At 40.6% G+C, this 20,282-nt stretch overlaps 1 protein-coding gene across 6 annotated transcripts in view; it reads left to right on the forward strand.

Annotated features, from left to right (window-relative positions):
• NHS (NHS actin remodeling regulator) overlaps positions 1 to 20,282 on the forward strand; it is a 344,407-nt gene that overhangs the window by 319,222 nt on the left and 4,903 nt on the right. For 2 of the 6 annotated variants that reach the window (XM_072744094.1, XM_072744096.1), the window contains exons 4-8: positions 8,420 to 8,482; positions 10,490 to 10,682; positions 13,339 to 13,470; positions 14,491 to 17,475; positions 17,969 to 18,095. In XM_072744094.1, the coding sequence (XP_072600195.1) occupies positions 8,420 to 8,482; positions 10,490 to 10,682; positions 13,339 to 13,470; positions 14,491 to 17,475; positions 17,969 to 18,095 (3,500 nt within the window). Of the gene's footprint in view, positions 1 to 8,419; positions 8,483 to 8,976; positions 9,287 to 10,489; positions 11,111 to 13,338; positions 13,471 to 14,490; positions 17,476 to 17,968; positions 18,096 to 20,282 lie in introns of those variants that run through there. The other 4 variants (XM_072744095.1, XM_072744097.1, XR_011998236.1 and 1 more) reach the window with 3 other exon arrangements.

Raw genomic sequence — 20,282 nt, forward strand, 5'->3', positions numbered from 1 at the left:
TCTTCCTTTATCTCCTAAGTTTGCTCCTTTAAATAGATTAAGGAAAATTCTAATGTTGGTATGAGAATCTTTGACCTAAAAGTTCTTCCCTAATCCTAAACCTGCAACTCTTCCATTCTGCCTAGAGAAATAAATGCAAATCCTTAGCTCAACTCTCCAGCCTCTGTACGATCTGGTCCTAACTTACCTTTCCAGATGGATTTTTCACAAATCTTTTGCACAGACCCTAGACCTCAGCCAAACCAAACTACATGTGCTTCTTGGGAAAATATCCTGCACTCTCAAAATAGTCTCTCCACCTAGAATGCCCTCTCTCCTACTGTGGCCTCTTATTTATTCCTTCATTTTGAAAAAAAAAACAGTTAACACAAAAATGAGAGACATAATCTCTGCCATCCAGAGTAATGGAATACTAGAGAAAATCACATGTTATTAAGTATAAGGTGTTAACACCTAACTGGTGTGTGGTGTTAGAATGGGGTTGGGTGTTAGGATTAAACTTCATGGTAAAGGAAGCATCTGAAAAGGCTTTGAAGGATGGGGTAGAATTTTGATTTGTACACTGAGAGGAAAAGGATTATAGACTGAGGAAACCACGAGAGTGAGCTCATATAGGCAGGAGAAAATGAAGTGCATATGCATAAATTCAAATTACTTTGGCTTGGCTACAGTGGTTCAATAGACCAGATACTGAAGGATCTTGAGTGTCAGACTAAAATGTATGAATCTAGTCCACAGACAGGAAATTACTGAAGAGTTCTGAGCACAGAAATAACATGATCCGGAAGAGCAGTGCTTTATGAAGATACCAGGCCATGCGTGGATAGGATTAACTCCCTCAATTTCTACAGGTTCCTTCTTGGTATAGCAGGGAGAGAAGAGCCTGACATTCGTTTCAAAAGTAAGACTGCAGAAGTGGTGATGCCTGCTGCATGCTCCATTTAACTCATCTGTCTGGTCTTGCAAAAGGCAGACAGATCTTGGAAACTGGCTATAAGTAACTTGTGACTTTTCTCATAGCTGCTGTTCTGATACTGTATTTCCCTTGGGACAAATCAGCACAGCACCTAGAATGTGGAACTTCACAGCTACTAATCCCACAAATATGTTTTCCCTCTGTACCCATTTTCAAGAATCACCAGAAGCAGTTTGCTTTTGAGACTACATCAGTTCTCCTGTTTTCTGCCATAAGCTGCGGAGATCATTATCATCTCGAAACCCCACGGACCACCACACTAGTTCCTGTTTTCCTCATGGGCTAAGGAACCAGAAGTAGCAAGTACTTTAGATGGCTCAGACACAAGCAAGTCAGGGGTGAAAGCCTGGTACCACGAACTTCATCAGTCAGGGTTCAGCCAGGAACACAGAATCCATACCAGTTATTTTAACAGAGAGAATCCAATATAGGGAAGGTATCATAAGCCAGACACAGCAAATGGGAAACAGAGGCAACACAGAGATAGTAACTGCAGTAAGGAGCTGACAAACCTAGGGCAGAACCTAACAGAGAGCAGCTGGTGAGAAAGAAATGTTATTTTCAGAGTCATGGCAGAGTCCGGAAGAATGGATGTGCAGCTGACAGACAACAGCCTAACAGGCAACACAACAGCTAATGAAAGCATTAGCCAATGAGTCTGGTTAATATCAAATATTGTGAGAAATAAAGAAAATTCCTTGTTGCAGATCTTAGTTCGGGAATTCTTTATCTTTAAAACATGAGCCTGGCTGTGGAACAGCGAATAAAATCACTTATTTATACACATCATTACGGAATATTCTCAGGTTCACGTTTTCTTGCGTGCCTGAGACATTTCACTGTTCAAAGTATAAGCAGACAATGGAATACTACTCACAATGAAACAGAATGAATTACTGATACAACAACTTGGATGGATCTCAAAGGCATTATGCTGAGTGAAAGAAGCCAGTCTCAAAAGGTATGATTCCATTTATATGACACTTTCAAAAAGACAAAACCATAGTGACAGAGAACAGATTCTTGGTTGCCAGGGGCTAAGAGTGGGGGGGAGACTGTGACTCTAAAGGGATAGCATAAGAGACCTTTCTGAGGTCATGGAAATTTTCTGAATCCTGACTGTGGGAGGGTTACATGAGTCTATGACTGTGATAACACTCATAAAGCTATACTAAAAAAAAGAATCAATTAAAAAGAGGGGGAAAGGGGGAAAATAAAGATGGAACATGCATGGCTTGTGCATGAGGTTTTATCTTTTTTTTTATTTTTAAAGAATCTGCTGTGGTAAGGTCAAGTATGACCCTACCAAGCTCTTGCCACAGCCAGTTTGAGTTACAAGGGAAAAATGTCACTTGGAGTGAGAGCAAATATACAATATCTCTTTAGTTACTGCACACCTCAGAGCCCCCAGCTGAGGGAAAGGCAGGAGGGTGAGGGAAGAATCCTCCCTACCCCCTTGGGCCACTGTGAGTCCCACATTGGGATTTGGGTGGGGGTTATCTGTGCTGTGTGCAGCAATTCAAAGCCTTCTTCCCTCCACTTCAAAGCCTGGCCTGCCTTTTCCCCACTCATGTCTTTTATTTGGTGCTAGCAACCTTTGAGGACTGATACTGAATGGCCCTTGGCAGTGACCCCACTAATTGGCAAAGCCAGCCACAGAGGATGAATAAGATACTCACTGGCATCAACATCACACTGACCGTGGTCCAGTGGGCCTTGTTTTGTGTTCTCCTTGACAGTCAGAGCAACTCCTGTGAATAAAGGACTGAGCAGCAGCAGGAAATGTTCTCCCTCCTGGCCTCCCTGGAGCCCTCTTTTCCATTCACATGGGAACTACCTTTCACAAACGCTTCAAAGTAGAATTTTGTTATGCTCAGCACATTTAAATTGCTTCATTAATAGAACACCATTAAACAAAGTGTTCCTGAATGTTAAAATACATAAAATCATTTTGCATTCCATCACCCTAAGAATTTTCCTTCAGTTCCAGCTGAGATCAAAAGGAGAGAGAGATTCTTGCTGGTTATATGCAGTCTTTCAGAAAGCCTCTCTTGGGGTAGAAACTGCACCATTGCCATTGTGTTCAAGTTCTGCTCACTAGGGGCCGATCTCATACCCAAGATGTCTCTCAGACTATCAACAGGATGGCATGCAAAAGTGAATGAGCACATACTGTTTTGTATTTGGCTTCTTTCACTCCACATACTTTTTTGAGGTCAATGTTGCATGTATCAATACCATGCTCTTTTTTATTACCAGGTAGTACTGCATTATATGTATATAGTAGTCTCTAATTTGTTTATCCATTCTGTTGTTGGTAGATATTTGAGATGTTTCTAGCTATGAGGGTTTTTTGGCGGCAGGGGGTATTTTTATGAATAAAGTTGCTATAAATATTTTTGTACAAGGCTTTTTGTGGACATACTCATTCTTCTTATGTCCATATATCTAAGAGGGAACTATAGGGTAGACATATGTTTAGGTTTGTTAGATACTGCCAGTCTCTGAAGTGGCTATACAGTTTTACACTCATCCCATCAATTTATGAGAGTTCTAGTTGCTCTTCATGTTTTCCAACACTTGTTATTATTGATCTTTTTAATTTTAGCCCCTCTAGTATATAGCAGTATGTGATTGTAGTTTTCATCTGAATTTTCCTGATGAGAAATGATGTTGAGGGCCTTTGCATATGCTTATTGGCCTTTTGTATATTTCCTTTTGCCAAATGCTTCTCAGGAGAATTGAGGAAGTGGTGGTGGTGGCAATATCTGTCAGGGAAGAGAAATAAAGGTATGATTTGGAAAAGCAGACTTATCAATGATAAGGTGACTTTTCCCAGTCCTGAATATTTATGCATTTTGGTGTTTTAAATAGATAGTAATGTATAAAGTGATTAAAAGAAGAACTTAGTAGGCGCTTAGTCCCAAGTATCTCCCTCCTGGCCTACAACCGCTATCCACACTTCTGCCTCAGAGATGTGTTCCTTTGGGCTTATGACTCGGAGTTCTCAGCACATTAATGTGAATGCATATGTGGGCTTCCGCCAAGACTCACACTGGCTAGGAGTGCAGTGTGAAGGGTTTGGGCACTTGGGGGTGCTGCATTCAAGCCCTCGGGAAGCATGAGGACCCTGGCTGCCTGGGAGAGAGTGGTAAAAAAGGAAACACCAGGAAAGGGAAGAAAGGCTTAGGGCAGAGAAACCACAGGATGTACCCTAAACTTTTACTTATTTCATTCTGTTTTCCCACAGTTATTCACTTTGGTAAATCTTGGAGTTGAGGAGAGAGGAAAGGGAGGAGCACAAAATACATCAGAAATGTTATTAAACATGTTTGCAAGGGCACAATGCCAGCCAGTAGGAGACTCTGGGACAGTGTCATGGAATAAAAGTGCTATGTAATTGTAGCAGTAAGAGTGATGTGTGAAGAAGGTATTACCAGATTCCTTTAAGCCTTCCAGAAAAATCAAGGCACTTCATGTTTATGTGCAACATATTCATACACTCCAGTAAAGGAAAATCTGAGGCAGACAAGGTCCACTCCATCTCACAGATATGCCATAACCTGTGCAGAAATGTAGGGACCTGGTCTAAGGTCTACCCCAAGGTAGAATGAAATTAAGGTCTGAGATCACCTCACTAGTAACCCATGTGGCTGGCAATGGACATCTTAGGATGCTAAGGTTTTATTCCTATTTTCAAGTATACCACAGCATTCATTCTCTAGTGATTATTTCTCATGTTTAAGACAGCATGATAGTAATGAATCAGCTCTGAAAGTCAGCTGCTATAAATGCCATGTGTTATCAGATCACAAACTAAAGCCAAATTTTCAAAACATTTCCTGCTGAAATACCCACAACACTTTAACAGATGTCTTTTGGAGAGTCTTGTAGCAAAATAAGCTCCTATCAGCATATAAAATAAAACCTAAAAGAAAGTAAAATGTGGAGGGATCATATTTTTCTTCTGGCAATAAGAGAAAGGTTGGGGAAAATCTTGAGATCTTTGGTGAAATGCTTCTTCATAGCCACAAAAGTGAAGAAATTAATGTCTGTTATTTCTTGTTCTGAACACTGACCGTAAGTGTATAACTCTAACTTTCATTGAAGCAGTTTCATGGGCAGGTAGAGAAAGGATCTGAGAGTATAAATTATGGGGCCAGCAGGCACAGAAATGGGGTGAAAGTATCAAAGAATCATCTTTTGTCAGGGACAGGATGGGCAAGACGAGTGGTGGCTGATTCTAAAATGGTGCATCTTGGAGTCTACAGCTTCTCAAAATCAGTGGTAGGAGGGCCAGAATGGGAACCTGGGAAAGGAAGGGGAAATTTTTATGTTTGTTCTTCTCCAACATTGTATTATGAAAAAAACCTGGAAGTACAGAAAAGTCAAAAGAACTGTACAGTGAACATGCATATACCCATGAGAGAGATATCGTTTTTCACGTGACAATTTGTTTCCATAGGGGGTTGACTGATTTTCAAAGAAATGCTCCTGAATGAATGAAAATGAATGAGTGGTCTAAGAGGCTTCCCACACACCTATTCTGGGGAAGCCAAGGTTGTTCACTGCTCCTCCTGCATGGAGTGATAATTCCAAAAGCAGGAGGCCCTGTGGGTCTGCTTATATTTTATCTATTGTTTTGGATGCTCCTTGCTCATGCTGTCTTGTCTCCTATTTGCCTTGTTATCTTTGACTTTGTGTTGGATGTTGTACTGAAAAACTTTATGTGGAGATAATTTGATACTATTTCTTTTGAGAGGATTTTTGTGTGCTTATGCCAGGCACATAGGGGGTGCTAGCTAGCAGCACAACAAAATTTTTTTTAAGCATTACCATGGCAGTAGGAATACAGTTATGAACAAGAAATGGTTTCTGCCCTTACAAGTCTTACTAGGAGCAAGCAATAGGATTCATTTGAACAGAACCTTGAAAGGATAATTTAATTCAAACAAGTTTGATCAGTGTGCAGCTTTTCCTCACCTTATCTATGCCCACTGGTTAAGGAATGGCATGCTGGGCCATGCAGATCAGATGCCCTGAGGTAGTGGTTCTCTTTCTGTTTTATTTGTTAGATAATTATAGAAAAAAATTGTATGAACTGATTACTGCATTCACCGTATAAAATCTAATCAGAAATAATCAGAACTATTTTACTTCCTTTGACCAAACACTCAGGAACAAGAATGCTTTAAAACACTACTACATGTAAGCAGTTACTAATTTCATAGCAAAAATAAAACCAAAGTCCATTTTAATATTATAAGCTTAATTACTCTAAATCAACAGATCATCTATAGGAACTTGAATGCTTCTGTCGTGGTGGTAGAACCAAAGAACAAAGTCCTTCCACACACAAGCTCTGGAGTACCTAGTTTCAGCCCTCACAAGCTGGAGGTTGGAGCTTCTATCAAAATAGTGAAGAGGCAGGTTAGCTGAGAAGGAATCTTCAGTGGAGTATAACCTACAGAGACCTTGACTTAATGATGGTGACCAAAACAGAACAGTTACTTGCTATCCTCAGTCATTTCCAAATGTTACCTCATGCTTACTTAATGGCATGGAGGGGTTTCTCAAACTGATGAAACATAAAAACCACTCCTCATCCCTCACTCCTGGAAAAAATACTCAACAGGAGAGCTGACTTAGTAGATTAAAGACAAACTACCAAAATTAATACATTAATATTAATGTCATTAATATGTTTTATGCCCTGCAGTTCTCTGTTGTGTAATTTTTTAAATCCTTTCATGAGACACCAGAGCCTGTGGTTTCTTGGAAATAGGTTCCTGTACCATGCAGGCTTTGTTTTCAAGCTCCCTTTTCCTACTTCCATGAGTTTGCTCTCTGTTTTGCATACCCCAGTGTCTTACTTGAGACCTGCACATCACTATCTGTGACTGATTCTTAGGAGAGAGCCAGGTTAATGTCTGAACTCAGGCCAAATTCAGCACATCTGTCAAAGTGATCATTTTCAGTGAGGGAACCACAGACCCAACAAAATCATTTGTCCTAAATAACATCTAGATCAAAGTTAACTGGGCCTGAGGAGATGGCATTTGCTTTGCTTAAAAATTAATGAGCAACCCTGTCACTTAAAATTTAGAAACTTAAAATAGAATTAGACCTTGGGTGTTCCACCTCCAAAACAGATGTCTGCCATAGGCTTAGGAATAATTAGAACTGGAATACATTAATGCTGAGCCTCTGATGGAACCAAATGTTGCTTGTGGTTTCCTCTGTTTGTTTTCACTTACTTGCACTAAGATGGCTAGTAGCCTTGAATCCTGTGGTGTCTGCTTCCTCCTGATATCTTGAGCATACTTTTACTTTTTTGGGGTTTCCCATCACTATTAAAACACACGAGGCTCATATCATTCAAGTGCACCAATAATTTGTTGAGCTCCTACAATGAGGAGGCATTTTGCTGGCATCATGGAAGACTGAAGAGAAAATCAAATATGGCTCCTGACTCCTAAGAACTCATAACCTAACAGGAGAAATAGACACATCCAGGAATAATTCAGGTTACGTTAAAGCAATGCCATATGGAAAGTGCCATAACAGAGGCCTAACTGAATCCAAAGGTGACATGGTGTAGGGTTTAAAAATTTCAACGTCCTCAGTAGATCCTAAAAAAGGGTTACCTGATTATTCTCCAAACAGGACTGGCAAACTGAAGGTGCAGGGCCTCCTACTCAAAAAAGCATGGTGTCCTTCTGAGTGCAGGGCCCTGTCACATGCCCTTGAACTCAGACCTGTCTTCAAATACAGTCTATGAATATGAGGAAGAGGCAAAATTTAAGCAGCCTGGACGAAGAAAATACACCCAGCGAATTTTCTTCCAAGTAGTTCACAGGAAAATAAACTCACTCTAAGGAGAGAGAAGAATTCAGTCTTTCCCAAATTGACAAATGGGACTGGGATCAAAAGGAAAGTTTTCATTTGCAAAGACAATGTCACAGATATGGCACAGCTACAGTAAGGGTAGCAATAATAGTAGCAGTATCAGGAGTAGTAGCTGACACTAATTTGCAGAGCTTATTAAGTGCCACCATTCTTTTTAGTCTATTCTGATGACTTACGCATTTAATCCTCAAAACAGCCCTGGAGGGTAGATGGATGCTTTTATTTCCCTATTTTACAGATGAGGAAACTAAGCTTAGAAAGGTTGAGGAATTGTCCCTGGTCACACAGCAAATAAGTGACAGAACCGGGATTTGAACTCAGACAGTCTAGCCCCAAAGTCTGTGCTCTTAACCACTATTTATGTTATTTCTCGTAAAATTAGGATGTATATGGAAGGAAGGAAGGAAGGAAGGAGGGAGTCATCCCAGTATATTCATTCATTAATATTTTAGATTTGGCTTAACCAGGGTGTACTGTGTGTTGTGTGCATGTTTTTAATTTTTCCTTTTTTTTTTTTGCATTTCATCTTCATAGTTTAACAGCACCCGTTCGCCCTCCCCCACTGAGTGTTGCCACATGACCCCATGGAGTAGAAAGGTACTGGTTCTGAGAACATTCCATCACAGCCCTTTCCTATTCTCTCCAGACACTTTCTTCTCTCTTTTAACTATGGTTAACTCTGTTGTTCCTAACTAACAGGTATTCTTTTAAATCCACTTCAAGAGTGTTACTTTCCTAACTTGAATTAAATAAAATATGATTTAGACAGCTGTGTCATTGGCTTTCTTTCCCACTTACTTTCCCTCTGTAAATTACAATCAAGGCTCTGTTCAAGATGGGCATCACCTAATGCCACTCTTGGACCTTATAGTTCAAAGGAAAGAAATTCCAACTTGCTCTATATTTATCAGAACTGTAAAGGTTCAGCTTCTCAAATCAAAAAAGAGAACAGGACCAAAGGGTTCTCTGGCAGCCAGTTGTCCCTGTCGCCATTAAATAAAACATGCTTTTATTTAATGCTGGTCAGAGCCTGTAGTCAGGTCACTATTCTTTCTTTGTTTCCCAGTCCATTGTTATTCAAGGAAGGAATCGCCTACAAAATGTGGCCTCTGGTGGTGGGGGTTTCTCTTCAGGCTCTTGCTCTTTCTCCCTCTTTTTCTGTCTCTCTTTTTGCATGCACCAAACTTTTTTTTTCTTTTTGGAAGTTACCTAGGAAACAAAGTCTTTTGTGCTCCAACTTTATTTGAGCTATTCGCTTCGCTGGGAATCTGCACAAAAGCTGAAGAGAGAAAGAAGGTTGCAATGTTTTACTAAAATGTTCATGGCGAACACATTTTTCTCAAGGGGGGGGATCATATCCTGTTGGGTGTGTTGGGGGGCTTTGCAGATACCTCTGACAAGGTAAGCAAATGCTGGGGGGGGGGGGGTTAACTTAAACAAGTGGCTCTGGAATCTTCTCTTTAAGAGACCTGAGAACAGTTTGACAATATGTGAAATCCTGAGTCAGCAGAGCATGATGCTTCCAAATGTGGAGATGAGAAATTTTTCTTTTCATGACTTTAGGACAGAATATTATTAAAATTTAACTGGAATAAGATGAAAAAATATTTATTGTATACAAACACTCACCTTCCTTCAAATTATGGAAAGAAAGAAAACTAGGGTCAGTGGTGAAAACTGGGTCTTTTAATAATCTGGTTTAGAAACCCAACCCTGAAATCAAAATTGGAACAGAGCCTTTTTAATAATCTGGGTTAGGAGCCTAGCCCTGAAATAAAAGGTAGACAATATTAATATCTACCAAGGGCTTGGATGGAGAATTTTCATACAGAATGTCATACAGAAGTCAAAGCCTCTAACAACACAGCTAGAAGAAAAGCTTCACACTACAAAGCTGAAAGAAACTAAGGCCCTTTAACTCTTCTGAATTTGAAAAAGAAACTCACTTGAAGCTTTCTCCCCGTTATCTGCTTTTGTATTTTCCACTTATAATAAGTGGGAGAAGAGGGCTGCTTTTCCATGCACACACACAGTGTTGATGAAACTGAATTTTTGAAATGTTATTCACAAATGCCATAGTCATGCAGTAAAGATAACTCCTTATAAATTAATTCAGCCTCTCAGATTAGAGAATTTGTCCTTCAGATGATGTGTTCTGGAATGTCTCCTGAACTCCAGGTTTTCTGGCACATTTTCTGAATCCTTCATAGGCATCTAAATCATCTTCTCCCTTTGATCCTAGTCATCTAGAGCTCTCGAGACTTTCATTAGGAATATATGGCAAGATAGATATCCAGAATCTACCTGTCACTGGATTAGAGACTAAGATTTTCCTTCAGTTTGAAGTTTGGGGATTTATGGCTACCTTGTCTCTCATCTTAATTCCACTTGACCTGAAAAGCATGTTTACTTAGTCCATTTTTTTCTTTTGTGTTGCTTGGCTATTGAAATTACAACTTTCAATTAGTTGTGCTTACTAACTATTTCCTTTGACTTAAAAGCTTATTTATGCTCTCACTGTTCTTAACTAAACTGTGAAATTCCTTAACAAGTGCACTCCCATATAAACCATGATGGCTAAGTCTGAATGTACTTCATTTGCAGTCCCATCCCCCGGAGGATGAAGATACAGATGTCATGTTAGGGCAGAGGCCGAAAAACCCAGTACACAATATCCCTTCAACACTGGACAAGCAGACCAACTGGAGCAAAGCACTGCCTCTCCCAACACCAGAGGAGAAAATGAAACAAGATGCCCAAGTGATTTCTTCTTGCATTATTCCCATCAATGTCACTGGTACTGTTCTGTTCTTTTCCTAGGGGCAGTCGGGTCATAATATTCTGTGTTTTCAATATGTTCAAAACCTGTGCTGCTGGGCGTACCAGTTAAGAATACCGCTTTGTAAACAACCAATACCTTTTTCATCAAAATACAACTCAGAAGATGTTCAATATGCTTTTGTCAGGTTTTGAACATCCATTTGCATATGTTCTGCTGGGCCGCTTGTTATGTAAATGATGGACAGTTTCTTTTTGAAAAAAGTCACCAAATAGCTCTTTGGTCATAGCTGACTGAAATAATGGAGAAAGCAGCAGTGATTAGTCTTATGATAATGATGCATGGCACAGCAAGAAAGAAAACAGCAAACCCCAGGTCTCTCAAACTGCAAGTAAAGATCCTGTAGACCAACTATAAAATCTGTTTTCAGTCTTCCTTGGATGAAGGTAGGCTCGTTTAAAAGATCCTTTAGACTTCTGCATTGATTTTGGTGATTTCTGACCTAAAAATATACAGATTCAAAGATGAAGGCTGAACTCTATATTAATCCAGCTAGCCTGCCTTAACATTCCTCTCTGCTTTCCTTTTCTTGTGTATTGAGAGTTTGAATATTATTCTAGGTTGAATGCAAGCCTGTCCAGACTATTCTTGAGAAGTTTATCTGTAGTGATTGTAAATCCCAGGATAGGATCTGGTAATCTTAGCTGTAAGTGTAATAATGTTAAGAAATATTCTCACTTTCAAAGATAGACATAAAAGGATCTATCCATTGGGCTTTCTTTAAACATATCTGATAGTTATATTTTAACTTAATTGTGTATTGAAAATTTCACAGTGGCCATGATATTACTGACTTTTATCCCAGTACCATGTGACTAAAGATTGCATGCTGCTTGAGATGCATTTTGGACGTAGCTATTATTAATCCCACTCAGATGTTTCTCACATAAAGTGGGGAGCAAATGATGACTAGATATCAGGGATAGATATTATTTCCTTCCTGAAAAACAGGAATTCTGGTTGATCCATTGGTTATGAGCTAGGAGAAAGTTTCCTAATGACCTACTCAACTTGCAGGATAAATTATTCTAAGGATATGTACTTTATCTGATCTCCATAATCTAAGTGGGCTGGGTTAGGTAGATGTCAAAATGTGCCATTTTGGTATCCTCTTAAACTAACTTTCCCTTCTGGGAACATTTGATTATAAGCAGCACCTGCTTTCTTCATAGCACTGTAAGTAAATCTTGTTTTCAAATTTAGTTCTTTGATTATGGGTCTTGTGATTCAGGAAAAGGGAAGATCTTTCTTTCTGCTTTATTTCAGGAACTCTCAGACTAAAGCCTAGATTATATGTTGATTTCAAGAGCTTTAATGAGAAAGCTGCTAATTATGTCCATATAACATAAAATGTATCTGTGTGCCATGTGTTCTGTAATTATTATGAGTAGAATGAAAGATCTTAATTTTTGGTTGGAGCTAAGAAAAGAAAATTCCGTTAGTACGAATTCTCCAATAATATTGTAATTACTCATCATGTGATATCTCACAGATTTTTCAGAGTTCTAGAAACTGTTGTCACTGTGATGCTAAGCAGAACTCAAATTGCTTCATTTTATAGCTGAGCTGAGGTTTAACACGCCATCCTGCTCTATGCTTAACAATCAGGATAAATGATGAGGCAACCCAATTCCAATGTACTTTTGGCATGATGACTGTCGGAGGCAAAGCCCACTCTGAAAAATCCATGGCACATGCCTGTGCCAGACAGGAGTGTGAATTCCTTACCTCCTTCCTCACCACTCTAGTTTTGATAAGACTGCATTGCATGTAGTATATCAATAATGTGATTATAGAGAGAGAAACAAACAAGCATCAAGGTTTGGTCCCTGTATTTATAAAAGCAAACAGACACTCATTGTAAAGACTGAGAATTCCAGCTTCATTTATAGCTGATAGAGAAAGTAGATCCACTTAAATACAGAACTGGGGACTGCATTGTGTTTTTATTTCATATTGAAACCACATTGGTGCCAAACCAAAAAGTGTCCAACTGAGCCAGTAGAAAAAAGTAGAAAGTTATGTGATGATTTAAAAACAAATCTCTAGGCTACTTACTCCTCACAGAAGTGTGTGAGTATATGTATGTGTGTTTGTATGTGTGTGTGTGTTGTGTGTAGGGTTGGGGTGTAGTGAGCAGAGAGAAAAAAAAACTCACAAAGATGCTTTTAATGAAAAAATGGGTCAGGATATGTTAGCTGAACTAATTCAGGTTAACTTTTTGGCTCTGGATCTACTATGTAAAGTCAGCTTCAGAGAGCCCAGAAATAGACCAGTAAATAGTAGTAACTAAAGGTTGTAAGTCCTTCAGGAGCTGTTTCTGTATGAGCGTGATTCTTTGATGTTATTTTTCTCTCTTCTTTCTTTTGATTTTCCTCCTTTGCTTGTTACTCTTGGCAGTGCAAGCTGTTGCGCAGAGCTGCATTTAGAAGTAAAGCTTAATGTACTGCAGAGTAATTTAAATAACAGCTGAATAAGGGCTCCCTTATATTTATTCACGGGCTTAATCCAAACTCTTCCTTGACTTCCAATCAATAAATATCACTGTGTTCCAAGCAAATGAAAATTTGTTTGCCATTTCTAAAGGCTAATGAGACCTATTTGTGGGTTGCAGGAGTTGGTTTTGACAGAGAGGCTAGTATACGCTGCTCTCTTGTTCATTCACAATCCGTACTACAGCGGAGACGAAAACTGAGGAGGAGGAAAACCATCTCGGGTATCCCCAGAAGAGTCCAACAAGAAATAGGTGTGGTATAAAACTGTTATAGTTAACATTCTTTCGGGTGCCAATTAGAAGGAGATGAAATGGAAGCCGGCCTTTTAAAATCAGCTTCTTTAAAAATAGTGTTGTAACTTGTAAAGGTTTTGAAATGGTGTGTACTTGTTTTGTGCTCAGCAAGCCGGGTGGCATGACTTTCTGAAATCTCTGTTCTTGACTGTGACGATTTAACCTTACAGATTTAGGTATTCATGTTCAGGTCTTATGGCTGAAATGTACTATTTTGGTAGTTTTTTTTTAAGTTTTATTAAGATGGAAATAATGAATAAAAAGTAACAAGAATCAATGAAAGATTACTTTTAGAAAATTATATGTTTATTTGAAGAGAGATATACTTTTATGGCATTAGTTATTTTAAAAAGGTAAATTTCAAGCATATTCAATTAAATATTGAATACTGATAACATGTCACCCTTTATGAATTTTTTCCTATTTTTTTTCTGTTTCATGTGTTTAGGATCTCTTCCTATGTTTTATTATTATTATCATCATTATTATTTTAGCATCTCTTTTACTACCTATAATGAATGTAAGAGTTTTATTTTGCTGGGTATGTATTACAAAATGAAAAAAAATAGTGGCCAGAAAGACAAAATGGACTTTAGTTGAAAAAATAGTAGTCACTTATTGGGGCAAAGTAATTTGATAGTGAAGAGAGAGAATTCACAAAAGACCTAAAAACATTTTCTCTTAGTACACACACACACACACACACACACACACACAGACACACACACACACACTCTAGCATGTGTGTGTGTGTGTGTGTGTGTGTGTGTGTGTCTGTAGGTAGATACAGAGAGCGACAGACAGGCAAAGGGATAGATTCCCCAGAGCATTTTAACTTTCTCCTAATTTTATATGCTGATTTTTTTTCTCAAAGAGAAAGATCCAACATGCCAGCACCCAGATTTGTGGACATCTCTTAGAATGTCTGTTAGTCTGCTGATGTATAAAATATCTCACTATGCTTTCCATGTACCCTAGATTCTGATGAATCCCCTGTGGCCAGGGAAAGGAATGTGATTGTGCACACAAATCCAGACCCTTCCAACACTGTCAATAGGAGGTCTGGAACCAGGGACTCAGAGTGCCAAACCGAAGATATCCTGATTGCTGCTCCATCCAGAAGGAGAATCAGAGCTCAAAGGGGTCAAAGCATAGCAGCTTCCCTTTCTCATTCTGCTGGCAACATCTCTGCATTGGCTGACAAAGGTGACACCATGTTTACAACTGCAGTGAGCAGCCGTACAAGATCTCGGAGCCTTCCCCGGGAGGGCAACAGAAGTGGGGATGCTGAGCCCAAAGTTGGTGCTAAACCCTCAGCATATGAAGAGGGGGAGCCTTTCATGGGCGACCAAGAAAGAACCCCTAATGATTGCAGTGAGGCCCCCAGCAGCCCAAGTGCACAGGAACACCAGCCTGCTTTGGGTCTGGCTTGTTCTCAACATCTTCACAGCCCCCAGCACAAGTTAAATGAGAGAGGGAGGTCACGTCTGTCCCGAATGGCTGCTGACTCTGGCAGTTGTGACATCTCCTCCAACTCAGACACCTTTGGGAGCCCCATCCACTGCATCTCCACGGCGGGTGTCCTCCTCAGCAGCCACATGGACCAGAAAGATGACCATCAGTCATCCAGTGGGAACTGGAGTGGGAGCAGCTCCACATGCCCCTCACAGACCTCAGAGACAATCCCTCCTGCAGCTTCTCCTCCCCTCACTGGCTCTTCACACTGTGACTCAGAGTTGTCACTAAACACAGCCCCTCATGCTAATGAGGATGCCAATGTCTTCGTGACAGAGCAGTACAATGACCACCTGGATAAAGTGAGAGGCCACCGGGCAAACTCTTTTACCTCCACTGTGGCGGATCTGCTGGATGACCCCAACAATAGCAACACCAGTGACAGTGAGTGGAATTACCTACACCACCATCACGATGCCTCCTGCCGCCAGGATTTTAGTCCTGAGCGCCCCAAGGCAGACAGCCTGGGCTGCCCGAGCTTCACAAGCATGGCCACTTATGACAGCTTTCTGGAAAAGTCTCCATCAGACAAAGCAGACACTAGCTCTCACTTTTCAGTGGACACAGAAGGATACTACACTTCCATGCACTTTGACTGTGGTCTTAAAGGTAATAAGAGCTATGTGTGTCACTATGCAGCCCTGGGCCCAGAGAATGGCCAGGGCATTGGGGTTCCTCCGACTCTTCCGGACTGTACCTGGCAGGACTACTTAGACCACAGGAGGCAGGGGAGACCAAGCATCTCTTTCAGGAAACCAAAGGCAAAGCCGACCCCACCTAAACGTAGCTCATCTTTGAGGAAGTCCGATGGAAATGCAGACATTTCTGAGAAGAAAGAACCAAAGATAAGCAGTGGCCAGCTCCTGCCTCACAGTTCCAGGGAAATGAAGCTGCCTCTTGATTTCTCCAACACGCCTTCTCTAATGGACAATGCCAACCTTGCCATCAAGCAAGAGTCTTCTTGGATGAACCAGAGTGAACATGGTATCAAGGAACCTCAGTTAGACACTTCAGATATTCCGCCATTCAAAGATGAAGGTGCTGAATCGACTCACTATGCAGATCTCTGGCTTCTAAATGACTTGAAAACAAATGATCCTTACAGATCTTTATCCAATTCAAGCACTGCTACGGGTACCACAGTTATTGAATGCATCAAGTCTCCAGAGAGCTCTGAATCCCAAACATCCCAGTCAGAATCAAGAGCCACCACCCCATCCCTTCCTTCTGTTGACAATGAGTTTAAACTGGCTTCACCAGAAAAGCTGGCAGGCTTGGCATCTCCATCAAGTGGCTACTCGAGCCAGTCTGAAACACCGACCTCCTCTTTCCCTACAGCTTTCTTTTCTGGCCCACTGTCTCCTGGAGGTAGCAAAAGAAAACCGAAAGTTCCAGAAAGAAAATCCTCACTACAGCAGCCCTCTTTAAAAGATGGAGCTCTATCACTGAGTAAAGACCTTGAACTTCCAATTATACCTCCTACCCATCTTGACCTAAGTGCTCTTCATAGTGTCTTGAATAAACCATTCCACCACCGTCACCCATTGCATGTTTTTACTCATAGTAAACAGAACCCAGTAGGAGAAACACTGCGGTCAAATCCTCCACCATCCCTTGCAATCACACCAACAGTCCTGAAATCTGTTAACCTGAGGTCCATCAGTAAATCTGAAGAAGTTAAGCCAAAAGAGGGCAACAATACAGATCTCCCCTACTTGGAGGACAGCACTCTCACAATGGCTGCCCTGTCTCCAGGTAAGATTAAGCCACACATGGCTAAGAAATCAGTATCACGTCAGTATTCCACTGAAGACACCATACTGTCCTTTTTAGACTCCTCTGCAGTTGAGATAGGACCAGATAAACTACAGTTAGAGAAAAAACGTACTTTTGATGTAAAGAATCATTGTGACCCAGAAACAGCAACAACCTCAGCTGGTAGCAATCTTCTAGATTCAAGTGTGACAAAAGACCAAATACAAATGGAAAGTGAGCCTATTCCAGAAAACACACCAAGTAAAAATTGTGACTTTCCCACAGAAGGATTTCAGATGGTCTCTGTTGCCCACCCAAATGATTTGGATGGTAAAGTACTACAATATGGAGGTGGTCCAGATGGAGCCGTTGCACAAGTGCAGAAGCCATCCTCTGCAGATTGGGAGGGAGCCGCACACCCTGAGTCTGTGGATGTGCTCACAGCTCAGTCAAACTCGCCAACCAGACCCACAGACATAAGCAGTCAACTTAAGCATCAACTTGGGATGAGCCGCCACCATGACAAAGTGCCTGGGAATATCAGCTATGAAGCAGAGCTATCAAGTGCAAATTCATGCCCTGAAAAATGTTCCGAGCAAGAAAATATCGCTTCAGGTATTTCAGCCCAAAGTGCCTCTGATAACAGCGGAGCAGAGGAGACCCAAGGAAGTGTGGACGAGGTTTCACTGAAAGGTCAGTTGTTGATGCCTTTGTCACCATGGAAGTGTGTCTTGTGGCACATCATTACGGTTTTTTTTTTTTTTTCTTTCCTGTGTTCCCTCTAACACAGTACAGCCCCGGGTGTTGGTTTCCCTCCACTTTTTTTTAAAGATTTTTATTTATTTATGAGAGAGAGAGAGAGAGAGAGGCAGAGACACAGGCAGAGGGAGAAGCAGGCTCCATGCAAGGAGCCCGATGTGGGACTCGATCCGGGGACTCCAGGATCATGCCCCGAGCTGAAGGCAGGCGCTCAACTGCTGAGCTACCCAGGCATCCCTCCCTCCACTTTTTTATTAAAACAATTGAGAGAAGAGTTTTTGTTAGTGAGAGACTGAGCTGCGACAGATAATCTCTCTTTTTGAAAACAGCAGTAAGGTAACTGTTGTTTGTTGATTCCTTAAGCCAGGGAAACACAGCAGCATGCTTGGTAACTTCTTCCTAAAGATGCTTTTGTTCTTCATTTAAGAATCGTCACCGAGTGATGACTCTATGATTTCGCCACTTAGTGAAGACTCTCAGGCTGAAGCAGAAGGTGTGTTTGTGTCTCCAAACAAACCTCGTACAACTGAAGATTTGTTTGCAGTCATTCACAGGTGAGGCAATTAATACCAAAAATTTTGCTTCTTTCAGTACATCTCATCAAATTGCAAACATGGGAAAGCCTGTGTATTTGTGATACATTCAGCAAGAAAGCAAAGAAAGATTAGTTTTCCACATTAAACTGATAGTCTTATATTTCTTTTGGGGAACTTGAGCCTTTATATGTAGCTCAACCTCACTTGAAAGACTTCCTTAAGAACTGAATGGAGAGGTTTTTTTCCATAGGAAAGACATCCTGGAACAAGTTTTCATTTGAAAACAATATGTGGTTAAGTAAGTTAGAGTAAAAGCTCAAACTCTGCTATAATCTGTGACTGAAATAATTTCTTGAACCAAAAAAAAAAAATGCTCATAGCTGTAATCCTACACTAGCAGAGATGCAAGCTGATTCACTAAACAGTCAGAGCCCAAGTTTGAGACAAGACAGTGTATAAACCTGCGCATATCATAGCTCATAACTAATCACTGATCCTTTTACTTTTCTCTTCCTAAAACTTAAACTTCTTTTTTAAAAGATTTTATTTATTAGAGAGAGAGAGAGAGAGAGAGAGAGAGAGAGAGAGAGAGACAAGCACAAGCAAGTGAAGCAGCATAAGGAGAGGGAGAAGTAGGCTCCCTGCTGAGCAGGGAGCCCAATGCGGGGCTCCATCCCAGGACCCCAGGATCATGACCTGAGCCGAAGGAGGATGCTTAACTGACTGAGGCACCCAGGCTCCCCCAAAACTTAAACTTCTTCAATAACATTGGCCCTGCTCTAAAATTAATGTTCCAAATCCCACAAACAGAAGATGTCCCCTGGGCTTTTTTCTAGGACATTGTTATGTCCAGGCTGCCCATTCACATTCTCTCACCTGCCCTCTGTGCCCTGTGATCAAGGGCCATGTTTGCAAGAATATATACTCCTTACAATTTGTGACTGATGAACAGAGCAGGAACTCGTACTTGACAACCAAACCCATATTAGACTGAGCTATCCAATCCCACTGTGCCTGCTCCTATCACAACCACGACTACCTTCTTCCACTAGGCCTTGGTGACCTACATGGGACACCCAAGGGATACAACTTGGAAACTGCCTTTTCTACCTTATAAAGTCACACTTCTTGAAGCAAGTTTTTTGCAAGAAAAACTTTTCATTTTTTCCTGGAAATTCTACTTTTTTAAAACCATTTATTTACTTATTTATTTGAGAGAAAGAGAGAGAGAGAGAGAGAGAGAGAGAGCACGAGATGGGGGAGGGGCAGAGGGAGAGGAAGAAGCAGACTGCCTGCTGAGCAGGGAGCCTGATACAGAGCTCAATTCTAGGACCCCGGGGTCATGAAGGCAGATACTTAACCTACTGAGCCACCCAGGTGACCCTGGAATTCTAACTTCAAAGAGAACTTGCAAAAAAATAAAATAAAATAAAGAGAACTTGCATTTTCTGTTCATGTAGTTTTCTCATAAAGAAGGAGCACAGCTCTTCAATAGCTTTTTTAAAAGGAGTCCATCAGAACCACTTTCTGTGTGTATATACCTTAGCAGGCACATCTTACCACTCGGAAAGTAAAGAATCATTAGTTTTTCTTTGCTCCATGTGTAGTCTAAGATCTGATTATATTTCCCTTACCCCACTTTATCTTACAAGTCACTAAAATGCTATATATGTTAAAAAAGCCAACTTCTTACCCCAAAGGACCAAATGTTAGTATCTGGAATAGTGAACAGAACATAAGTAGTGGAGTCAGAAACATCTGGAATTGAATCTCAGTGCTGCCACTTCTTATCCAGTCTTGTCAGTTAAAACTTCTCCACCTATTCCCTGACTGTTAGTGAAGATACCTATAGCTCACATATTCAATTTTGATGCAAAAATAACATTTTAGTGTCTAGAATATGATATATGCTAAAAGCAAATGTTAGTTTGAAATTCTTACCGTATTGGAGTGCCAGACACTGGCATATGCAAGATAACAACCACAAAGGTTTCAGTGAATCAAAATGAGGCTGCTCTCCAACTGCAAAGCTGACATTTTCTCTACCCTATGGATTTTTAGGTTGGTAAAAGAGCACGTTGCCAATATTTATCAATATACTGAATCATGCTAACGATTCATTACATTCACACCTATTTACTTATCAAAAGAAATAATATGATGACGGATGCCTATGTTTGGTAGACTTACTGAACTTGGTAATCT

Source organism: Vulpes vulpes, chromosome X (genome assembly GCF_048418805.1).
Source record: "Vulpes vulpes isolate BD-2025 chromosome X, VulVul3, whole genome shotgun sequence".
Classification (NCBI taxonomy): Eukaryota; Metazoa; Chordata; class Mammalia; order Carnivora; family Canidae; genus Vulpes; species Vulpes vulpes.